Source organism: Chelmon rostratus, chromosome 18 (assembly GCF_017976325.1).
Source record: "Chelmon rostratus isolate fCheRos1 chromosome 18, fCheRos1.pri, whole genome shotgun sequence".
Taxonomy (NCBI): Eukaryota; Metazoa; Chordata; class Actinopteri; order Chaetodontiformes; family Chaetodontidae; genus Chelmon; species Chelmon rostratus.
The window spans coordinates 17,813,287-17,832,333 of NC_055675.1; the positions used below are offsets into that span (position 1 = coordinate 17,813,287).

Below are 19,047 nucleotides of genomic sequence, written 5' to 3' on the forward strand. Positions count from 1 at the left end.
TATTACATCAATATTTAATTTAGGTAAATAGGTAATTGGTATTTTGCATGTAAAAAATCCACAAACATTGCTTCACATATTGAATATTTTCAAAAGGAAGTTAATGTCAAACACACCTAAGTGGAAAAAAATGCATATTTTTTGAATGTTTTACAACCTTAAGCAGTATTACTCATTGGTAATCATACTGAAAGTAGCTTTACCTTAGTCACATGTTCTTATCGAAGCTTTGTGCATGTTTGCCAGTGTTACTACTACTACTACTACATCAGTAATACAATATGAATTTTCATACATCTATATTTTCAGTTGGCATGACCAAGTTTCTTTGGCCAGTTCGCAGCAGTTTGTAAAGAAAAGATCCAACAGGCATTATGTTATTTTGACAGACTCTCTATTACCTCCCCCATCTGGAAGCTGAATTTTTTCCAGTGCTGAAACTGCACTGTCTTTAAATCACGCCCATTAAAGTGAATTGCCACCGTGTTGCTGTACAGTAATTTCTGTAAATGCCACTTTTGTGACCACTGTGACCACTACACTGTGTGTAGGTGATGTGCTCAGGTACAATGGGAAAGCTTCAGCTTCTGTGTGGTCTTGTTGTTTCATTGTTTTGCTCTTCTTGAACATAAAGGTCACATACATGCTGTAAAAGGCTGAGCAGTCACTGAACCCTGACTTCATCTCCAGGGACTGCTTTGGACTCAAAGCAAGGGCAGTGAGCAGTGTGACGAGGAACAATTGCTGAGTTAAAGATAAACGTCCAAGCGGATTTTCCCAAGAAAATCGTGTTGTTTGCTGTTATTTTCTGTTCTGTTCTGTTCTGCATTGTTGTGGAGTTGTAAGCAGAATGTTGTGGTTGTAGCTATGAGAAGATTAGATCCTCTACCAGTGATAAATCTCTGTGGGGCCAGAGGTGAAGTTGCTCTCTCCTGTAAATCTACTCACTGGCATGTTTTCATTACCAACACCAACATATCCCCCATATCCCCTAGACAGTCTACGTGTTTTTTTTTGTGTGTGTGTGTGAGTGTGAGTGTGAGCGTGTGTTTGTGTGTATATGTGTAGTGGCCTTGGCTTCAGGCTGGACTGTAAGTATTAACCAAGGCTAGCACCGATGAGTTCCTACTTAAATCATACACAGCCAGACACAGCCACACACACACACACACACACACACACACACACACTCACTCACACAGAGCTGTGTCTCTGAGGTGCTTGTGGATGATTTAACAAAGTCCTCATCACTGCCTCATCAGGTATGGACTGGGAGTGTATGTGTGTGTGTGTGTGTGTGTGTGTGTGTGTGTGTGTGTGTGTGTGTGTGTGTGTGTGTGTGTGTGTGTGTGTGTGTGTGTGTGTGTGTGTGTGTGTGTGAGAGAGAGAGAGAGAGAGCAGTTGGTCTGTTGCAGGATAGATTTACTGCTGGCTGGTCTGAGCTCAGCTAAATCACTTCAACCACTTATCCAGGAGTTACTGCGCATAAATTCCCTCTCTGTGCCCCCGTGTTGCCTGTATTTTTTATTTTTTTTTATAATTCACGTTCAAGTTTAAGTTTTTATGCAGTGTGGTTTTCACTGAATTTTGCTTTCCACACACATTGATATTGTGTCAGTGTTTGCTTGTGCTTTTACATACTTGCTTTTACGCATGCTGTTGACATATTAGAGGAGATGCCACGCCTGTCAATATTGGAATTCGAAAATAAGGGACCGTTATGAGTGGTGGGACCAATAAGAGTCGGCCCCACCACTCTTAACACTATCCACATGCCCCTTAAATTTTAACAAGGTGACACGCAGTCAGTCCTAAAATCACCGCTAGGCAACCACTTGCTTTAAAATATCAGAGCAACAAGGATTGGGTTAATTAGTTCCTTCACAAAGTAACTACAGTTAAGATATGTGGCTGAAAGTGAAATGCTGTCAATGTCCCCGCATTATATAAATGGACATGCAAAACGGGGGTGTAATTTTAGTTTATTTACATATTTTGCACCTCTTGGGTGCGCCTATGCTTGGCAGGTTTGTCATGCTATTTTTCTTTCCGCAATAGCAGTTTATGGTCGAGGCTTTTACCTTCTTCTTAGTTGATTGGAGAAGTTTTTCCAAGGTCAGCTGACAAACCCACTGGTTAGGCCTCATCATCAAAGCCCGATGAAGCCAACATTTCACCTGTTCGTGGCTTGTTAAACATCCAAATGGGGCTCATTTACATGACAAAATTGACACTGATGGCTAGAAATGAGAAGCCTGCTTTTTTGTTTGTTTCTCAAATTAAGGACCCATTAGTTTCAATATATTACTTCATTTTTAAAGACAATTCTGGCACTGTTACTAACTGGATTGCAAAGCTTCAGTCACGAGGGGTGCGGGACTTGCCAATTGTGTTTGATTTTTAAATACTATGTACGAGAGAATGTAAAGATAATGTTATGTTGGAAGCGCTTCCACCTTTCTACTCCATAAGTGTGTATATGTTGGAATTGCGTCTACATTCTAGTCTGCAAAGTTGATTTGAGTGCTGAGAGGAACTATAGACCTCCTGGGAGACAGTTTAGACTTAGACACCCCCCAGTCTGGAGCACAGTGATCACTGCAGCTTCTGGCAGACATGGTCAGCTCAGTGACATTGTGTGTGTGTGTGTGTGTGTGTGTGTGTGTAAGTAGGGGATTAACTGTCTATAACTTTGTGGTTTCCTGTTTAGTCTGAGTTTATGACCGTCTGGAAGAGGACAGCATTTGTAAAGATCAACCATACACAAACACACACACACTCACACACACCCTTAAACCCACATGTCTCTCCCTCTTCTCTTCTGTAATGAGTGTGTGGCCATCTGGAAAAGGACAACATTTGGGTCTCTTGATTTCATGAAATGGGGTCCAATTGCAATTACAAGCAGAAACTTGGATACAATACAGTACTATGAAAAATGGAATTGTTCTTACATTGAAAGTACTAATTACAGTAATTATCATGACTTCTAGATGAAAACAGCTAAAATCAAATCAGATTTAGCGTTGCTTGTAGTTGCAGTTATACAGTATAATGTGCATTATGATGTAAAACGATCATCTTTGCTGCCCTCAGTATGCCTACTTTTGTCTTTATTGCATTATTATTGCAGCAGTTTATAAAGATCATTCCAGTGGCAGATATGGTATGTGGGATTGGGCAATAACAGGAAGGGAGATCTTGTCATGCAAGAGAAAGCCCATGAATGAAATTTAATTGAAAGAGAGACAAGGGAATGAGATGGGCCGATGTCCTGACCCTTCTGATCAGCCCACATTCCCGCGCCGTCTCTTTTATGAGCACTTTCTGCCTTTATTTTCTTTGTATAATAAGTCATTCATTGCTGTCTTTGAGGGCAGGGTGACTGACTGTCTGCTTGCGTTTTCCTTTGGAGCTTCATTGCTGATGGAACACACACATACACACACACACGCACACGCTCCCGGGGCAGGAAGTCCTTGTGAGAGCAGGATGTTGACTTAGTTTTCATTACAGCTTTCCCTGAACCCCAAGAGGCTGACAGAAAAGTTGCCAACAGATGTAAAGGCAGAGATTCTGGCATGGAAACAAATATATAGATTAATGTACATTTTCTAACTCTAACTGCACCACGCAATTACTTACAAGACATGTAAAAGTACATATTTATATATGGAAATGGTGTGGAGGGATAAGATTGAGAATAAAAGCAGGGGAAGGGAGATTAATTTTATGTGTGTGTGTTTTGCATGATGAAAATTCCTTATCTTTGTCTCATAGCAAAGCTTGAAATTTAATATATTCACTGTGACGCTTCAGAAGACAATGACAGTGACACATAAATAGTCTTTCTTGTGCTTTTACTGTATTTTTGTTGCAGTCCAGTGACTGTATACCTTCCCAAAATGCAAAAATCATAGAACGCTCATGTTCAATATCATTACTGAAGCTGTAAACATACAGATAGTCACCATCATTTTCCCAGCATGACATTTGAGGATAATATTTCTGAAAATGTTAACACTTGCAGCTTAAAAGCTTCAACAGTTTTCAAACCATTTTTGAAGCCCACTCAAGTGTGTCAAGTCACTAAAACTCTAACAATACTTCAGGTGTAGAAGGTGTAGTGTTGAAAATTTGTACAAACATTCATGTTTCCCTATGGGTGAAGTGTAATAACTTCGGTGATCTCTTAACTCGTTAACTAGAGGCTTCATCATCATTAGAACAGCATTTTAATTTGTCCAGTACTTTGGTTTATGACCAAATACCTGCAAAAGGAGTGGGATCAGCCTCAGCTGTACTTTCTATTTAGTGCCAATTAGCAAATGTTAGCATGCTAATTAAGATTGTGCACCTGGTAAGCCTGCCAAAAATCACTGTTAGCTTTGTCATTGGCAACAAGATAGCATTCTGATGTTAGCATTTAGCAAAGCACCTCTGTTTTAAAGCACATCCTAACAGACTCATGGTACCCAGATAACTTCTGGGACTCTACCAACTTGTTTCTAATAAAAAAAATACTTTTAACTTAATTTAGACTAAATTTTAGTGATTATACTGCACCTTAACACTTTTAAGACTAAGTATACCACACATTGCCAGAGTTCAACTACATCCTTTATGCATGAATGTTAAAAAAAACAAGAAAGAAAACATACAAACAAAAGACCCCAAGGGTTTAAGCACCAGTTGCCAACTAAGTGTGTACCACAGATGATATGACAAAATGTTTTAATGTGGAGGTTCGTATGGGTACAAAGACAGAGAGTGACAGAACAAAAGAGCGCCAGTCAATGTTCAGCAAATGTAATTTACCATCTGTTAGAAAAGTCATTAATTTATCCAACATGTCAGAACGAACTATGTTACCATAGAAACAACACGCAGCAACCAGAGAACACTGACAACCGAGCTCTGTGTGTGTGTGTGTGTGTGTGTGCGCGTGTGCGCGTGTGTGCATGTGCAAGTGTTCTAGTATTAAACCTTATTGTTAGATGTGAGCTTTCCTGAACTTCAGTCATCAATGAATGTTATGAAGTGCAGCCACCAGGACAGGTCGACAACGAGGTGCATGCGAGTCTCTGCGTGTGATTTGATTAAGACGAAGGCTGATCACATGCTATATTTAAACCTTTCTTTCGTGATGTTTATAAAGACTGGTTTATACAGCCAGCCGTGCCTGGCTTCATTTCCCTTTCCCTATATTTAGTTCAAGAAATGATTCTAATTTAAAATTCAATCAGTAAAAAAGTTTTGTCGACACTACAGGAGTTATTGAGGTGAGGAATTAATGTTATATTAACTGATTTAATTCAAACTGTGTGAATGTAAGGACTCAGACACATAATGCTCCAGATAACATGCCTATATCCAAATATAATGTCTATGTATTCTCAATCTTCCACTGGCTATCATCTAATGATGATTAACCCTCTCGGGACAACGGCCAATGTTTCGTGGCTTCCATTGTAGCCAATGGATATCCAAATAAGGGATATCTGGGACAAAACTTGGTCATTGTTTACAGTCCGAGGTCCGAGGATGGAGTTGGAGGTGAGGTATGACTAATCTCTATGAATGCAGATAAATTTTAAAAAAGCTGCTAAAAAGCTGAATCATCATCAGATGATAGCCGATGGGTTCTGAGAATACATTCCGGCGAGTGCATTCTGCTTTTTTTATTCTCTCCACATGGACTGTTCGCCTGCATGCAACCACGGCATGCTCAAAAGCGTTTGGTCAACACTAGTCGGGCTACAAATGGGCTACAAATGACAACCAGGCCACTTTCTACACTAAAAACTTATCCCTTCTGTGTATATGTCTGCATTCATATACTGATATCTGTTTATATCTGTTTATTATAGACATGCAATAATTAATTCTACTCTTGGATGCAGAGAGCAGCTGTGGGTGTTGAAAATGTATTAATCCAGCTATTCTAAAGTCTGACAATTTACTTATCTTGTTATATCAAACCCCTGTTTCTTGTATCATAATTTGATCTTCCCTACCAAGCAATAACAAAACATTGTTTTCTTGAGCTCGTGATTTAATTAAATGCCTTGGTTAATTAAATACCTCGCTTAATTTTACTCAGGTCTTGAACTCTTGTGGTGATGTCATCCTCGACGATCAAGCTCTTTATCTGGAGAAAGCTTTGCTGTTTTTAAGCTCAGTCTGCACTGTGTTATTTCAGTATCTTGAGATAATTGTCTTGTTACCCTCAGCCAGAAAATTATTTTTGTCCTGTAGCTGTTTTATGGTAGATGAGTCATGACTCAGGCTACCATCGTGGCCACCATCAGTTGCTAAATTGGTCTGGAAAAAACATTTTTTTTTCTTTATCTAATTGCTACAGCAAAATAAAGTTTGATACATCAAGATGATAAGATAATTATGTTTTGATCTCAAGCCTGCAGGATGAAAACAGAATTAATAAATTAATAAAGTTGCACCTGCCATCAGCCTCCATATCTATGTTTGCTGCTTGTGGGTCATATTCTCTTACTTTTATTATTGTACAAACAAATTATATTATTATTTGTGTGATTCGTAACTTTTTACTGTTTGATGAAAATCAAGCCTAGTGAGCTTGATATAATGTAGTGTGTTGACACCAGAGAAGGAGAAGGAGAACTAAGTTGGATGATTGATGAGCGGCCATGGTCAGACACAGACAGACATGATTGTCAAGAAAACAATTCTGGTTGTTCAGTTGTCATTTGAAGGTTTGATATCTGCAGATAACAACCTAATTAAGTCATGATCTGCAGAGTGTGGGAGTAGACACGGCCACTGTTGGTTTCACCCGTATGAAGACATTTCGAGTATGTTTTTCACTACTTGGGGCATGCGTCAAATTTTTCTACCCTTGTTAAACTGTTAAAATCTCATTTCCTGGATTGCTTTGTTTGTGAAACTCGGAGGTAGAAGAGAAATCATATTTCAGGTGTTTAGAGCACATCTGAGCTAACAAAGCAGATTAGTTTTCTTGGAGAGACCCTCACAAAGCTGAGGATGAGCCCAGGACTGATTAGTGTTTATATTGTTTGTTGGTGTAAATCCGGTTTTATCAAATGTGATGTATTAGGCTGGAAATTCATTTGAGTGTGGGGTGTGCATGCGTATTGTACATATTCATTGGTGCATGTATGTGTGTCTGCATGGTAGAATGTCTGGGACATATTTTTGGATGCGTGATTTTGCATGTGTGTGTCTCATTATTGTGCATCTGTGCACAAATACACACACACACACACTCTTCTGTATGCAGATATCTGTATGTAAAGGCTGTGTGTGTGTTTGTGTATGAGAGAAAGAGTACACAGGATTATCGCGGTCTCATCCCTCATTCCTCCCCTGGCCCTGACCCTTTTAAACAACACTCTATCTTTCTCTGGGAATCCCTCCATGCATCTCCATCAATCTTCCTATCTTTTTCTTCATCCATCTCTTTTTCCATCTCTGTCTCTTTCTCTCTCACCCCCCAACCACTCAGGAATGGAGGGCGAGATAGAGAGATGCACAGAGAAAGCGATACAGAGAGAGATGATCCTGTCTTTTTCAACCTTCTTCTTATTCCATCAAGCATACATCTAGCCTCAAAACTCAACAATAACACATCCATCACACACTCACACACACACAAACACGAACACAGCAGGGCAAGCGGTGCAGAGTCATCGTCTAGCATGACAGAAAAAGCAAATAAAGTTTTATTCATAATGTAATAAGAAGCCTTTATACGATAAAAAGAATTTGCTGTCATCTTGCATCTTGTGGAAATCCAGTCATACCTGGACATTTTCTTCTTAAGTGAAGATTTAACATCCATATTGATATATTATTGTTCTTACCACAGTGATGTGTAGCATGCTTCAATATTGTCACTTTTGTAAACACTACATGTGTGTGTTAGGTGTAGCCCGTGGTGTGGACGGAAGTGCAGGGAGTCTAAAGTTCACTTTTAGAATACAGTAACCACTATTGAAAAGCAGTTTTTTTTTTAAATCCCTGGTTGAATGGATGGATCTTTGCATATTGTTTAACGTTGCATTACTCCCTTCTACTGCTCAACGCTGTTCTTAAGACATTTTCAAGGTGCAAATAGTAAATAGACACTTGTGGATTTGATGTTGAAGATTTGTGTTACGTTGTCACATGGAGACACAAACAGAGGGGGAGGGTTCACAGGTTCACTGTCTCGGTTGGTGTTTAAGGTGCTTTTAGCCACATCTCACATCAGCAGATGGAGTATGTGTATGTGTTCTCGGTCACATGATAACAGGTGACAACGGAGCAAAGTACATGTGCTGATGAAGGCCACAAAATGTCACAGTTTTGTGTGTGAATATTATATGAAAATATTGACATACATGAACATTTTAAGAAAGGAAATTAACAGATCTACATCAACCTTTAATACTAAGAAAACACCTACTGTATAATATTTCTCATGTAAAAAACAACAAACAAACAAAATTCCAGTGATATATTAGTGTCATATTCTGTAAATTTGCCTACCTTTCCCAGGGATGTTGCCTTGTTACTAGTGTTGGGGCGCTGAAATAACTTCTTTGCCAATGACATTGCCCAGCTGTCATAGGGTGTACTTATACATTTTGACAGTATTATAATTTAGAGCCTGTATGGCAGAAAATCCTCTGAGACATTTGGTTAACAGAGCGTAGACGGGGGATAGAGAGGCCAACAGGCAGACAGACACACAGACAGACAGGTTACCATGGTTATCAGAGCAGAGAGAAAAGAATGGAAGGTGATGAACCTGAGTAGGTGTGCATGTGGGTGGGTGTGCGTGTGCATGTGTGTGTGCATGCATGTGTGCGTGTGTGGCAGCCGTAGAGCCGTAGGCAGACAGTCATTGTGTCCTTGTCATTCAGCGAATCTGAAACCTGAACCCTGTCTTTAGCCAGAGCTCTCCGTTTCTCTGTTGTTATCTCACCTCATTGTCCAGCATAAAAGGCAAGAGAGGAAAAGTGTTATCTGTAGCCAAAGTCAGAGTCGTACACTTGACCAGATTCTCCCGAGAAATAATTCAGATGTAAAGAAGTTGCTATGGCGGCCAACTGAGTCTGGGTGAAATTCTTAGTCCCACCTAATTTTAGCTGAGTGACGTCTACTGAGCAGCCTGTTTTCAGATCTCTGAATTGCTGCCCACATCACCAGTTTCTTCAGCAATATCTCTTGTCTTGGGCTGAAATTTTAGCAGGTATAATGTTTATTATGGTTGCCATCTAAGTTTAGCATGTTGGCATACTAATTAGCACTAAACACAAGTACAGCTGAGGCTGATGGGATGTCATAGCTTTTCAAGCGTTTGGTCAGAAAACCAAAGTATTGGACATCTTACAATTTTGACCAGACTGTGATGCTACATGAAAAGTTATTAGGATTAATCCGGAGACATGAATGTCTGTACTCAATTTTATGGAGATTCATCCAATAGTTGGTGAGACTTTTTAATCATAGTCAGGGGATTACCAAACTCAGTAAACTTCATCCTCTTGCCACCATGAATAACAAAATTTAATGGCAATCCATGTAATAGTTGAGAAAGACACATAATGTCAGACTGAGTAATGAAGTGGAATGGCAATATAGTCCGATTAGGCTCCAAATGAATAGTGCAACCTGGAATGCCTTTGGAAGACAGACAGAATTCAGAAGTACAATATTAAGTGATGCAATCAGCTGCTCCTTCTGGGATGAAGAGAATGCATTGCATGTCTCAGGAAAAGGAAATGAAATGTGTGTTCAATTTGTAAAGGAATAGGAAAAGTGTTATGTGAGAGTTTAACGCTGCGGGCAAATTTCCCTGCTAGATTGAAAGAGATGGAACTGGTGCAAACCAAAACATATGGTTACACTTGGAACAAATGAAGTTCCCTTTTGAATCCCTTGTGATTCTGCGAATCAGACGTGCTGAACTGATATGAGGCTTAAGGTATTAGCCGTCTCAAATCAAGGTAAAATGACACTATTAAAGATTGCACAGTTTCCCACACACATTTGTATCTGGTTAGAGACTCTTCCAGGTTGTGGATCAAAACCCAGGAAAAAGCAGGATGTTGGCTTGATTTCCTGGCAGAGGCAGAAGGCAGTAGTCAGAAACAGTGTGGAGAAGCACCATGGAAAATATGTTCATCAAAGCAACTGTTTTGATCTTGTATTAAGGCCTTAACTAAGATACTTTTTATGCTGAAGTCTGGGTACAGGATTTCCTGTGGTGGCAACATGTCAACAAGATGTTGCACACTTTGTTTGCTTTTGTAAAAGGTGCATGAGGGAATAGATCCAGGATGGGTGCTGCAGGCTGTTGCTTTCTTTTAAAGCTTTATCCTTTGCCTGCTGTCTCTGTTCAAATTGGGAATAAAATGAACAAAAGAACGCATTGAAAAGAGTTCAACATGCCCTCCATTGACTGGAGTCTTTGAGATGTGGCCCAAATATCAGACTTAAAATCTTGTGGCATCCAAAAACTGTGTTACAGTAAAAAGATGGAGCTGAAAATGATGATTGATAGAGCATGGATAAAAGCAGTGTTATTATCATTACAGTGTTCAAGCTGAGGGACAGAGAGTAGGTTTGTTTTTAAGATAGAGTTGGGAATTAATTTTTGATTATTGGGGTGGAAGTGGGATCATAGTCTTCTCCATACTGTATATTGGTTAACATATGGGAAGTGATATTATTGACGGATGAACTATTTAATATAACCTGCCTTCTATGAACAAATGGCAGCACATAAACAGAAAACTCAATTTTTATATCTTAATTTGACATATATGTGTTTTGTATATTGTCTTTTTTGAGATGTGCTCCCCTGCTCACTGTTGTCTACTGATATCTGATTCACTTTCATTAATTTTTGACTCCAACACAAACATGCTGAAACACAACCTGAATATGGTGTCAGCTTCTCCAACTAACTTTCCCCCCTCTCTGTAAACAAATAGAGTTTTTTTTGCCAGTATTTGTTTGCCTTTTGGCAGATTGCTACCATTGAAAATATTCTGTTATGCAGTTCTGGTTCAGAATGTACCCACAGATGTACAGACAAGTATCACTGGGTCACTTTGATGCTTGATTTCTTCACCAGCTACCCATGACCTTTGCCTCCATATCATATCTATCTATAAGCGAGCAACCCTGAAATGATATGATTCAGTGTTACTATTGAAAGTATTTATTAAAGCAGTCTATAATGAATTAGTAATGGGCACAGTTGCAGAAGTGTAACTGCTGCACGTTTTTGTTATAACACAGTGAGAGCTTTTCCTTCGTGCAACGCTGTTGTGGAAATCTGGGCTCCGCCAGTGGTGCAGTTTCAGATATCATTTCTGAGAGCTTTGGAAGCATGTTAGACTGAGTGTGTATATGATATGTTGTGAGTAGTTGTGTGAGAATGTGTACACATGTGTGAGAGAGACTCTGGGTGTCTCAGATGTTCTTCACAGTTCATCACTGTTGACACCTGGCCAAACAGCTGGACTCATCTGGACACACACACACACACACACACACACACACACACACACACACACACACACACACACACACACTGTCTACACTCTCACAAGTGCTTCTCCTCCGTATGTTTCTCCTTCTATCTGATCTTTCCTTCCTGTCTTGTCTCCTTTGTGTACAATTATTATACATCCATTTTCCTCTGCTGTATATCAGTGCACATGTTCTTTAACTATAAAAGCTGTTGACCTTAAACCGGGACTGGGATATGTGACGTAAAACGGTACGTGCATGTGTTTGCCAGACAGGAAATGTGAACCATGTGAGCAGTATGTTGAACATTCCAGTACTTTAAGTCCAACAAGTGTGCCATTGACTCCGAGACTAATGTGCTTTCACTATGGGAACAACACAGAGGTGTCACGCCTAGAAGCTGGGAAAAAATACAGTCTCATGGTGCACGCGTGTGGTTTGTTTAGTGCTCTCTGGCTCCTGTGACATTTATTTCCCCTTTGCATAACACAAGCTACATGGCTAGCTGGCATGCACTTTATAGCATGTGCACATACAATAGAGGTGCTTCCTTGTATGATACATTTATTGCTCTACATGTCATAATTCACAGGGAAATTTAATTACTATTCTGTAGCAAGTAGAGCTAAAACGATCACTTCATTAATCGACTAGTCCAGTGGTCCCCAACCTTTTCTGTACCATGGCCAGTTTAATGTCTGACAATATTTTCACGGCCCAGTCTATTTTCACGGCAAATAAAAACAAAATAAAATGATAAGATCGGCATTAAAAACTGTGGTATTTTCTCTTTAATAATAATAATAACAATAATAATGAACGTAAATCCACTTTTTAATCATGTCAAGAGGACCACAAACAAATTATGTGAAAAAACAAAATAATGGAAATTATTTTTTCTTTCTGTGCGGCCCAGTACCAAATGACCCGCGGCCCACGAGTTGGGGATCAATGGACTAGTCCACAGAAAACTAGTTTCATAAAAATCATTGAATCGATTAAATTTTTTTTTTTTAATAATTTTCAGAAGTTCACTGGTTCAGTTTTTCAAATACAATATTTGCTTGTCTTCTATGATATTCATGAACTGAATATCCTAAAGTTTTGCACTGCTGTTTGGACACAACAAGCTATTTCAATATCAGCTTTGGGAAACTGACCCTTTTTTCCCCATTTTGTGACATTTCATCGTGCAAATGATTATTCAGTTGAGAAAAAAAAGTGGCAAATAATGAGTTATCGTTAGGTGCCAGGCGCAATAGCAAGTATAGCCGTTGTGGCTCACCAGCAGACCTTTTCCCCTGGATGGTGGGAGAAGAGTTCCACCCCACTTTGAGTACCTCAGTGAGCCCCTCATGGCTGGAGCACACTCCCCTCAGCTGTAGTCATATGGCTCCAGGTTTTACTATAGTGGACTACTTTTCTCATGGAGATTTTGGAAATATAATATGAAGCTACTTTAATGTATTCTAGGAGACTTTTTGTTTAATACCACGACCAACCATGAGGGCACAAGGGAGGAAAACAAAGCAATGTTTGCATAGTATAAATTTATTGATGGCTTCCAACAATATCCTGGAAAAGACTGTATAATTCAGTGTTTTCCATAATATATGTCCTCTCCAAGTTTAGTTTTCTGTCCCGGCAATGAAAAATATCCATGGACAGGAAATGGAAAAAAAAATGCTTGAGCAACATAATGCAAATGAATACTCCTTTGATATAGTAGCAATACGCTGCCTAAAGTCTGCACAGTTGAAACCTGGCCAAAAAAACATTTCCTGTATCCTTCCTTTATCCAAGATAAAGTGAGTACAGCTCCTGCTATCTGTAGGGGGTAAATGATGTTAACTGCATTAGACTGTACCTAAAATACACCCAGATTAACTAACTTGGATGGTTTAAACAGCGCCCTCCCCCTCATGTTCCATTCTAATTACTCATAACCGCAGTACAGCAGACATACAAGCGTTAGCTGGCTCACTCTGAAGACTACACAGAGAAAACGATATTTTTTTGATGATTTGAAATATAAAACCTGCATGCAAAGCAGGATGCGCTGGATGTTCCTAATAACCCCTACTGTGCTACATTTTGGCAATTTAACACATCTTTGCTTTGAAGAAGAAAGCCTGCCTGACCTCATTAGAGCTGCTCTGAATGGACTTGAACCTGTGATTAGCGGTGGTCTGAATGCACAGTTACGGTGAACTTTCTGTGTGTATTCACATGTCACCTTTATATGCCAGTCTGTCTGAGATTTATTGGATTTAAAGGAACTGTTGAATTGATTTTTGGAAATATTTGCTTTTAAACTCACAGAAAAATAAGAAGATTGATGTCAACTTCCTCTGTGTTTGTTATGCATAAATATTTCCCAAAGGATCAGATCATTAAACTTTCTTTTTGCTTACTCTAGAAAGAGAAAAGCTGCTGCATTTATAGTATGTCTACATACAGTACTAAGACACAGCAATTTATATTTCATCATCTGCAGTAATTCTTTATGTAATTGCCTGTGTGTTTTCTTTCCAGGACTGTTCCCGGCTGTGTTGAACCTGGCATCCATGGCAGATATAACAGCTAATGCTACCTGTGGTTCATCGGGTCCAGAGATGTTCTGTAAGCTGGTGGAACATGTACCAGGACAGCCTGTTAGAAACCCTCAGTGTCGAATCTGCAACCAAAGGAGTACCAAACCATTTGGTATGACAGATTCACACACACCCACATACACAAGACTTATAGCCATGGTGATTACAATAATTAATCATGCTAGATTAGTTAATTAGACCCTGATAGGCCAGATGTTAACCAATCATTTTGTCTGAAATGATAATTACCGAATAAACTGAGAAATCAATCGCAACATGACAAGATGACAATGCAAAATTAGCCTGAAATCATGATTCAAACTGCCAACTAGACAGTCAGTTATTTAGTCAATCAGTGTTGCAGTTAACTGCTCAGCCAATCACACAACCGACCGATCAGATTGTCAGTGAAGCAGACAGCCATTGAACTAGTAATCAATGATTAGGCAGCCAATTAACCACTCAGTCAGTCATCAGCCAGCCAGCAAGTCAGCTTGTGAGCCTGCTTAGCTTTTGCTGCCTGCTTAGCTAGCTTGACTTAGTTAGCTTCCCAGACAGGAAGTTAGACAGCCATGATGAGAGAAGAAAGAGGGGTGAAATATACTGCTGCAAAAAGTGGAAGAGAAATGAGAGATTGAAAAGCTTGAAACAAGTGAGGTGAAAAATGAAAGAAAGATGAACTGAGACTGAAATGGTCATTTTAGAACATTAATAATACGTGTAATACTACGACCTGATATTTATCTGATTTGAGTCACCAGTTGAATGACCAACTCGCTCACTGTTAAAGGAATAGTTCCACATTTTGGGAAATATTCTCATTTGTTTTTATTGAGTGTTGGGTGAAAAGATGGACACCACTGCCATATCTGTCCATCCAATATGAACCTGGACACAGGAGACGATTAGCATAGCTTAGCATTACAGCTGTGTGCAAGGGAAACCAGCCTAGTTCTGTGTTAAGGTAAACCAGTCTGCCTACTGCGATCTCCAAAGCTCACTAAGCAACATGTTGTGTTTTGCTGTGTAAAAATGACAAGTTGCAGTTTTATGGCAGGTTATTTGGACTGTTTCTTAGCCGGCCGTGGGGAGTGTTGTTGTGACCATGAAGCTGCCAGGCAACCAGGCCAAGAAAATTACCCCCAAGTAAAACCATTGCTTGTCATTATTCATTTTTGTATGCATTAAAACAGTGTTTAATGTGCTAATTGGTAAGCGTCAGAGGTGCTACTTGGCAGATTTTTGTACCTTTGAATAGAGCCAGACTAGCTGTTTCCAGTCTTCATGCTAAGCTAATAGTTTCCTGGGCACAGCATCAGCATCAACAGAGTGGCATATATCTCCTCATGGAAGTTTTGGCATTAAAGAGTATTTCTCCAAACTGTCCCCTTCTGATTTACTGGTTAACTGATTAATCGACTGATTCCTGTCTGATTTGATGAATGCCAAATGTTTCACAGGAGTTCAGTAATTTGGATGTCCTTTATTGACTTCCAATGCAAGAAATCTGTTTTCTGTCTCAGCCTTAGAAGGAGATAACACTAAAAAGAGAGGAGAGAAATTACCAAAGGATATATAGGTCTTTCTGTTTTGCCAGTGATAGACGCAATGATTTTTAACAGAAATGTCAGACATAAGTAGTCTGCTGACTGGCAGCTGCAAATCAACCTAAAAGATCACATCTTCACTAAAATATGCTCTCTCACACACATACTAACAGTCCTACACACACAGCATATATAAAAGTTCTGCATAGTGACCTTTGATGTATAATAAACTACTAATGCGTTTTATCTGCCTGCTCCATTAAAGCTGTTGTGTGGAGTCGTAATAGCGGCCAGAAGTTGATTCTGCAAATAGGATAACATGTTTTTGATTCAGAAGTGAAACAAAATCATCTGAAATGGAAAGGAAATCTATTATTCTTTCTTTTACAAGGAAAAATGTGCTTTTGATGTCTGGCCTTGAATGGTTGAAATGTCAGAATTTTAGAAAAAGAGTGGAGAACATTTTCCCCACAGAACAACACTGGATTCAAGACGAACATGAATTTTAGATAATTAAAATTTAATAACTGATATCTCACTCTGTTTCTCTCTTGGGCTGTATGTGTGTGTGTGTGTGTTTGTGCGTGTGCGTTTGTGTGTACACGTGCGTTGTGTGCAGAACATCATCCGATTGAATATGCCATAGATGGTACCAACCGGTGGTGGCAAAGTCCCTCCATCAAGAATGGAATGGAGTACCATTATGTGACTATCACACTGGACTTGAAACAGGTATACACACACACACACACACACACACACACACACACAAACTTGAGATACAAAATTGTGTGGATAAATTGCTCAAAATTGCTCTTCAGAGTATGGAACACTCACTCAATGCAGCACTAAAAGCTGGCTGTATGTACGAGTCCTTCTTCACAAAGAATGATCACTATGGTCAGCTTGGATTTATGTTGGTCGTGAAGGATTTTAATGGTGACTTGTCATAATTGGAATCCACTGTGACCAATATGACTCAAACCCGGCCACAGCCTCCATTCTCTGCAAAAAGGCAGACTACAAACAAGGTTCATTTATCAAGGTTCATTTAACAGAATCAAAAACATGAATAGCTTAAATTTGTTGTGCAGTTTTAGTCTGTGTATTAAACATTTGGAAATGGAGACATTTGCCAAAGCACATTAGGAAACTAATGCTGTGTGATAATATATAAATAATAGAATGATATAGCTTGGCCTGTAGCCGGCTTCTGGTTTGTTAAGATTTCTACTTTTTTCTTTATTCTTAAATAAATAAATATGTAAGAATTTTAGTTGGAAATGTTCCAAAATCAACTAAAGTTAACAACAGAATGTGACGAAATAGTAATTCTGACGTCATGTCAAAGATGACTGTAACTTATTGCAGAGATATCTACTGTAGTTAGCATGCTGACCAGCTAGCCCTGGCCTTCCCTGTCTCGTAATACCACTTTGTACCTCAAGATAGTGTAGCCCCCTGTAGTTTCAGCTGGGAGATGCATGTGAACAGCAGGTTTGCTACGTTTCACAAGCTCTCTCAGCTTTTTTAGTCTAATTGATAAACAAAATAAACTCAGAATGTCATAAAAGGAAACATTCTTACACCTATTTTCCTTAATCTATTAAACAGATAAATACAGCTGTTAAACACACTTCATTCACACTCGACAGAAACAAAATAAAACTCAGCCAAACCATCTTGATTTTTCTTTCCACTGTTTCCACAAACACCAACTCTGTCTTGGTTAATACAAATAATTAATTCCCTTAAATCAAACCGTTTGTTAGATGTTAAAATATTCTGGCTGGACACGCCGCTAATGCTCGACCTCCCTCTTGCGCCTCTCCTTTACAAAGATTCACCTGAACACATTCATTGTATGTGCAATTAGAGCAATTAGTTAATCATTTCAGTTTTTAGTTAATCATTTAAAGGTGCAATGTGCAGCCCTTTAAAAGACGTGTATTTGTTTTGTCATCCAAGGAATTAAGATACTATTATCTCAGCAGTGCTGGAATCAGTTGAACCAGCTTTGCTATCAATCATTTCATAAGCATGCGTGTCACCCTTTAAATAATTGGGTTTCCATTTTTGATTTGAATGCTTGGCAGGAATCTCGATGATTGAGCGGCTGTGCACTGGCATGGGATGATTTAGGACATCTAGTTTCGTTTAGAAGTGTGATTAAACAGATTAGATCGCCAGATTATAATTATTTGGATGTCATAAGAATAAAACTAATGAGGCTGAGAGACTTTAGGAGGTTCATTAGGCGAGGCCTATCAAAAATTGCTCTAAAGGTTAAAACCAGATTAAATTTAGATTAATGATAAAATAATAATGTTCTAGACAAAAATGCCATGATATGAAAACAAAGAATTAATTTATCAATGAAACAAAAGCCTGTAGTAGCATAAATTAGCAATAACTACTCAGACATCTCAAATACATGAATGTTGGTCGAGCAGAATATGGCGTTTGTGAATCAAGGCTCATACTTTGCTGTTGGAGGGTTGTAAGATTTCATCCGGTCAAGATCTTTGCTGCTCTCATCTTTTTCTGTCTGTGCTCACAATGCACTGCAGAGATGCTTTAAATTTTTCCAAGGAAAAGAGTTAGAAAAGGGATCTGGGGAAAAATGAAGATGGAACAGTAATGAGGACAATGGAAGACACACAGAGAAATGAAAACACAAGACCGTGACAATATAAGAATAAACAGGACAGAAAGTCACAGCAAAAAGTTACATTTTAGTTTGTTGAAGAAACAGAAGGCTAACAAAGATGTGACGGAGTGAATAAGAGGCAAATTGTAAAGCACTTTGGATAAAACTGGAATGCGAATGCAGTCCATTAACCAGTCCATTATTGTTGTATAACACCATTTACAGGCTTTCTTTGTAACAAAATAAATATATTACTTTGTATTACCTAAAAGCTAAAACCCGAAACCTGAAGCCACTGTTTTAACATCAGAACTGTTTCTCCCTCTCTCCCCACTGTGGCGAAACCAGCAAACAAATTTGAAGTAACTCATCACTTTGTGGAAACGATAAAAGTCCGCAAAGAACAGAATCCCCCAGAATCAAACAAATCTGAAGCTACTATCGTCTCCTCCTCACATATTGTGATCTTTTTATACTACATTAATAAGTTAAAAACACTAACACAGCTCACTGGCCATTGAAACCTGTCACAGATGTCACAGAATGATTCTGCTGCAGCCGGTGCAGTGTGCTGGTGTAAACAAAACCGAAAATAAAATAATTATAATAAAACAAAGATTTGAATTCTGTCTCTGAGATCCGAATACTAATGTTACAAGTGAATATTGGAGTATTTCAGGTCTGCCACCTTTTATTAAAATGGAATTGAATTGAATTTCGGGGCAGAGAG

At 39.0% G+C, this 19,047-nt stretch overlaps 1 protein-coding gene across 1 annotated transcript in view; it reads left to right on the forward strand.

The window, feature by feature from the left end:
• The first annotated feature begins 8,749 nt into the window (after positions 1 to 8,749).
• The window catches only part of lama2 (laminin, alpha 2), a 153,672-nt gene continuing 143,374 nt past the window's right edge, over positions 8,750 to 19,047 (forward strand). Inside the window, exons 1-3 of the mRNA XM_041959394.1 lie at positions 8,750 to 8,795; positions 14,062 to 14,232; positions 16,287 to 16,399. Coding sequence (XP_041815328.1) covers positions 8,750 to 8,795; positions 14,062 to 14,232; positions 16,287 to 16,399 — 330 coding nt within the window. The remainder of the gene's footprint in view (positions 8,796 to 14,061; positions 14,233 to 16,286; positions 16,400 to 19,047) is intronic.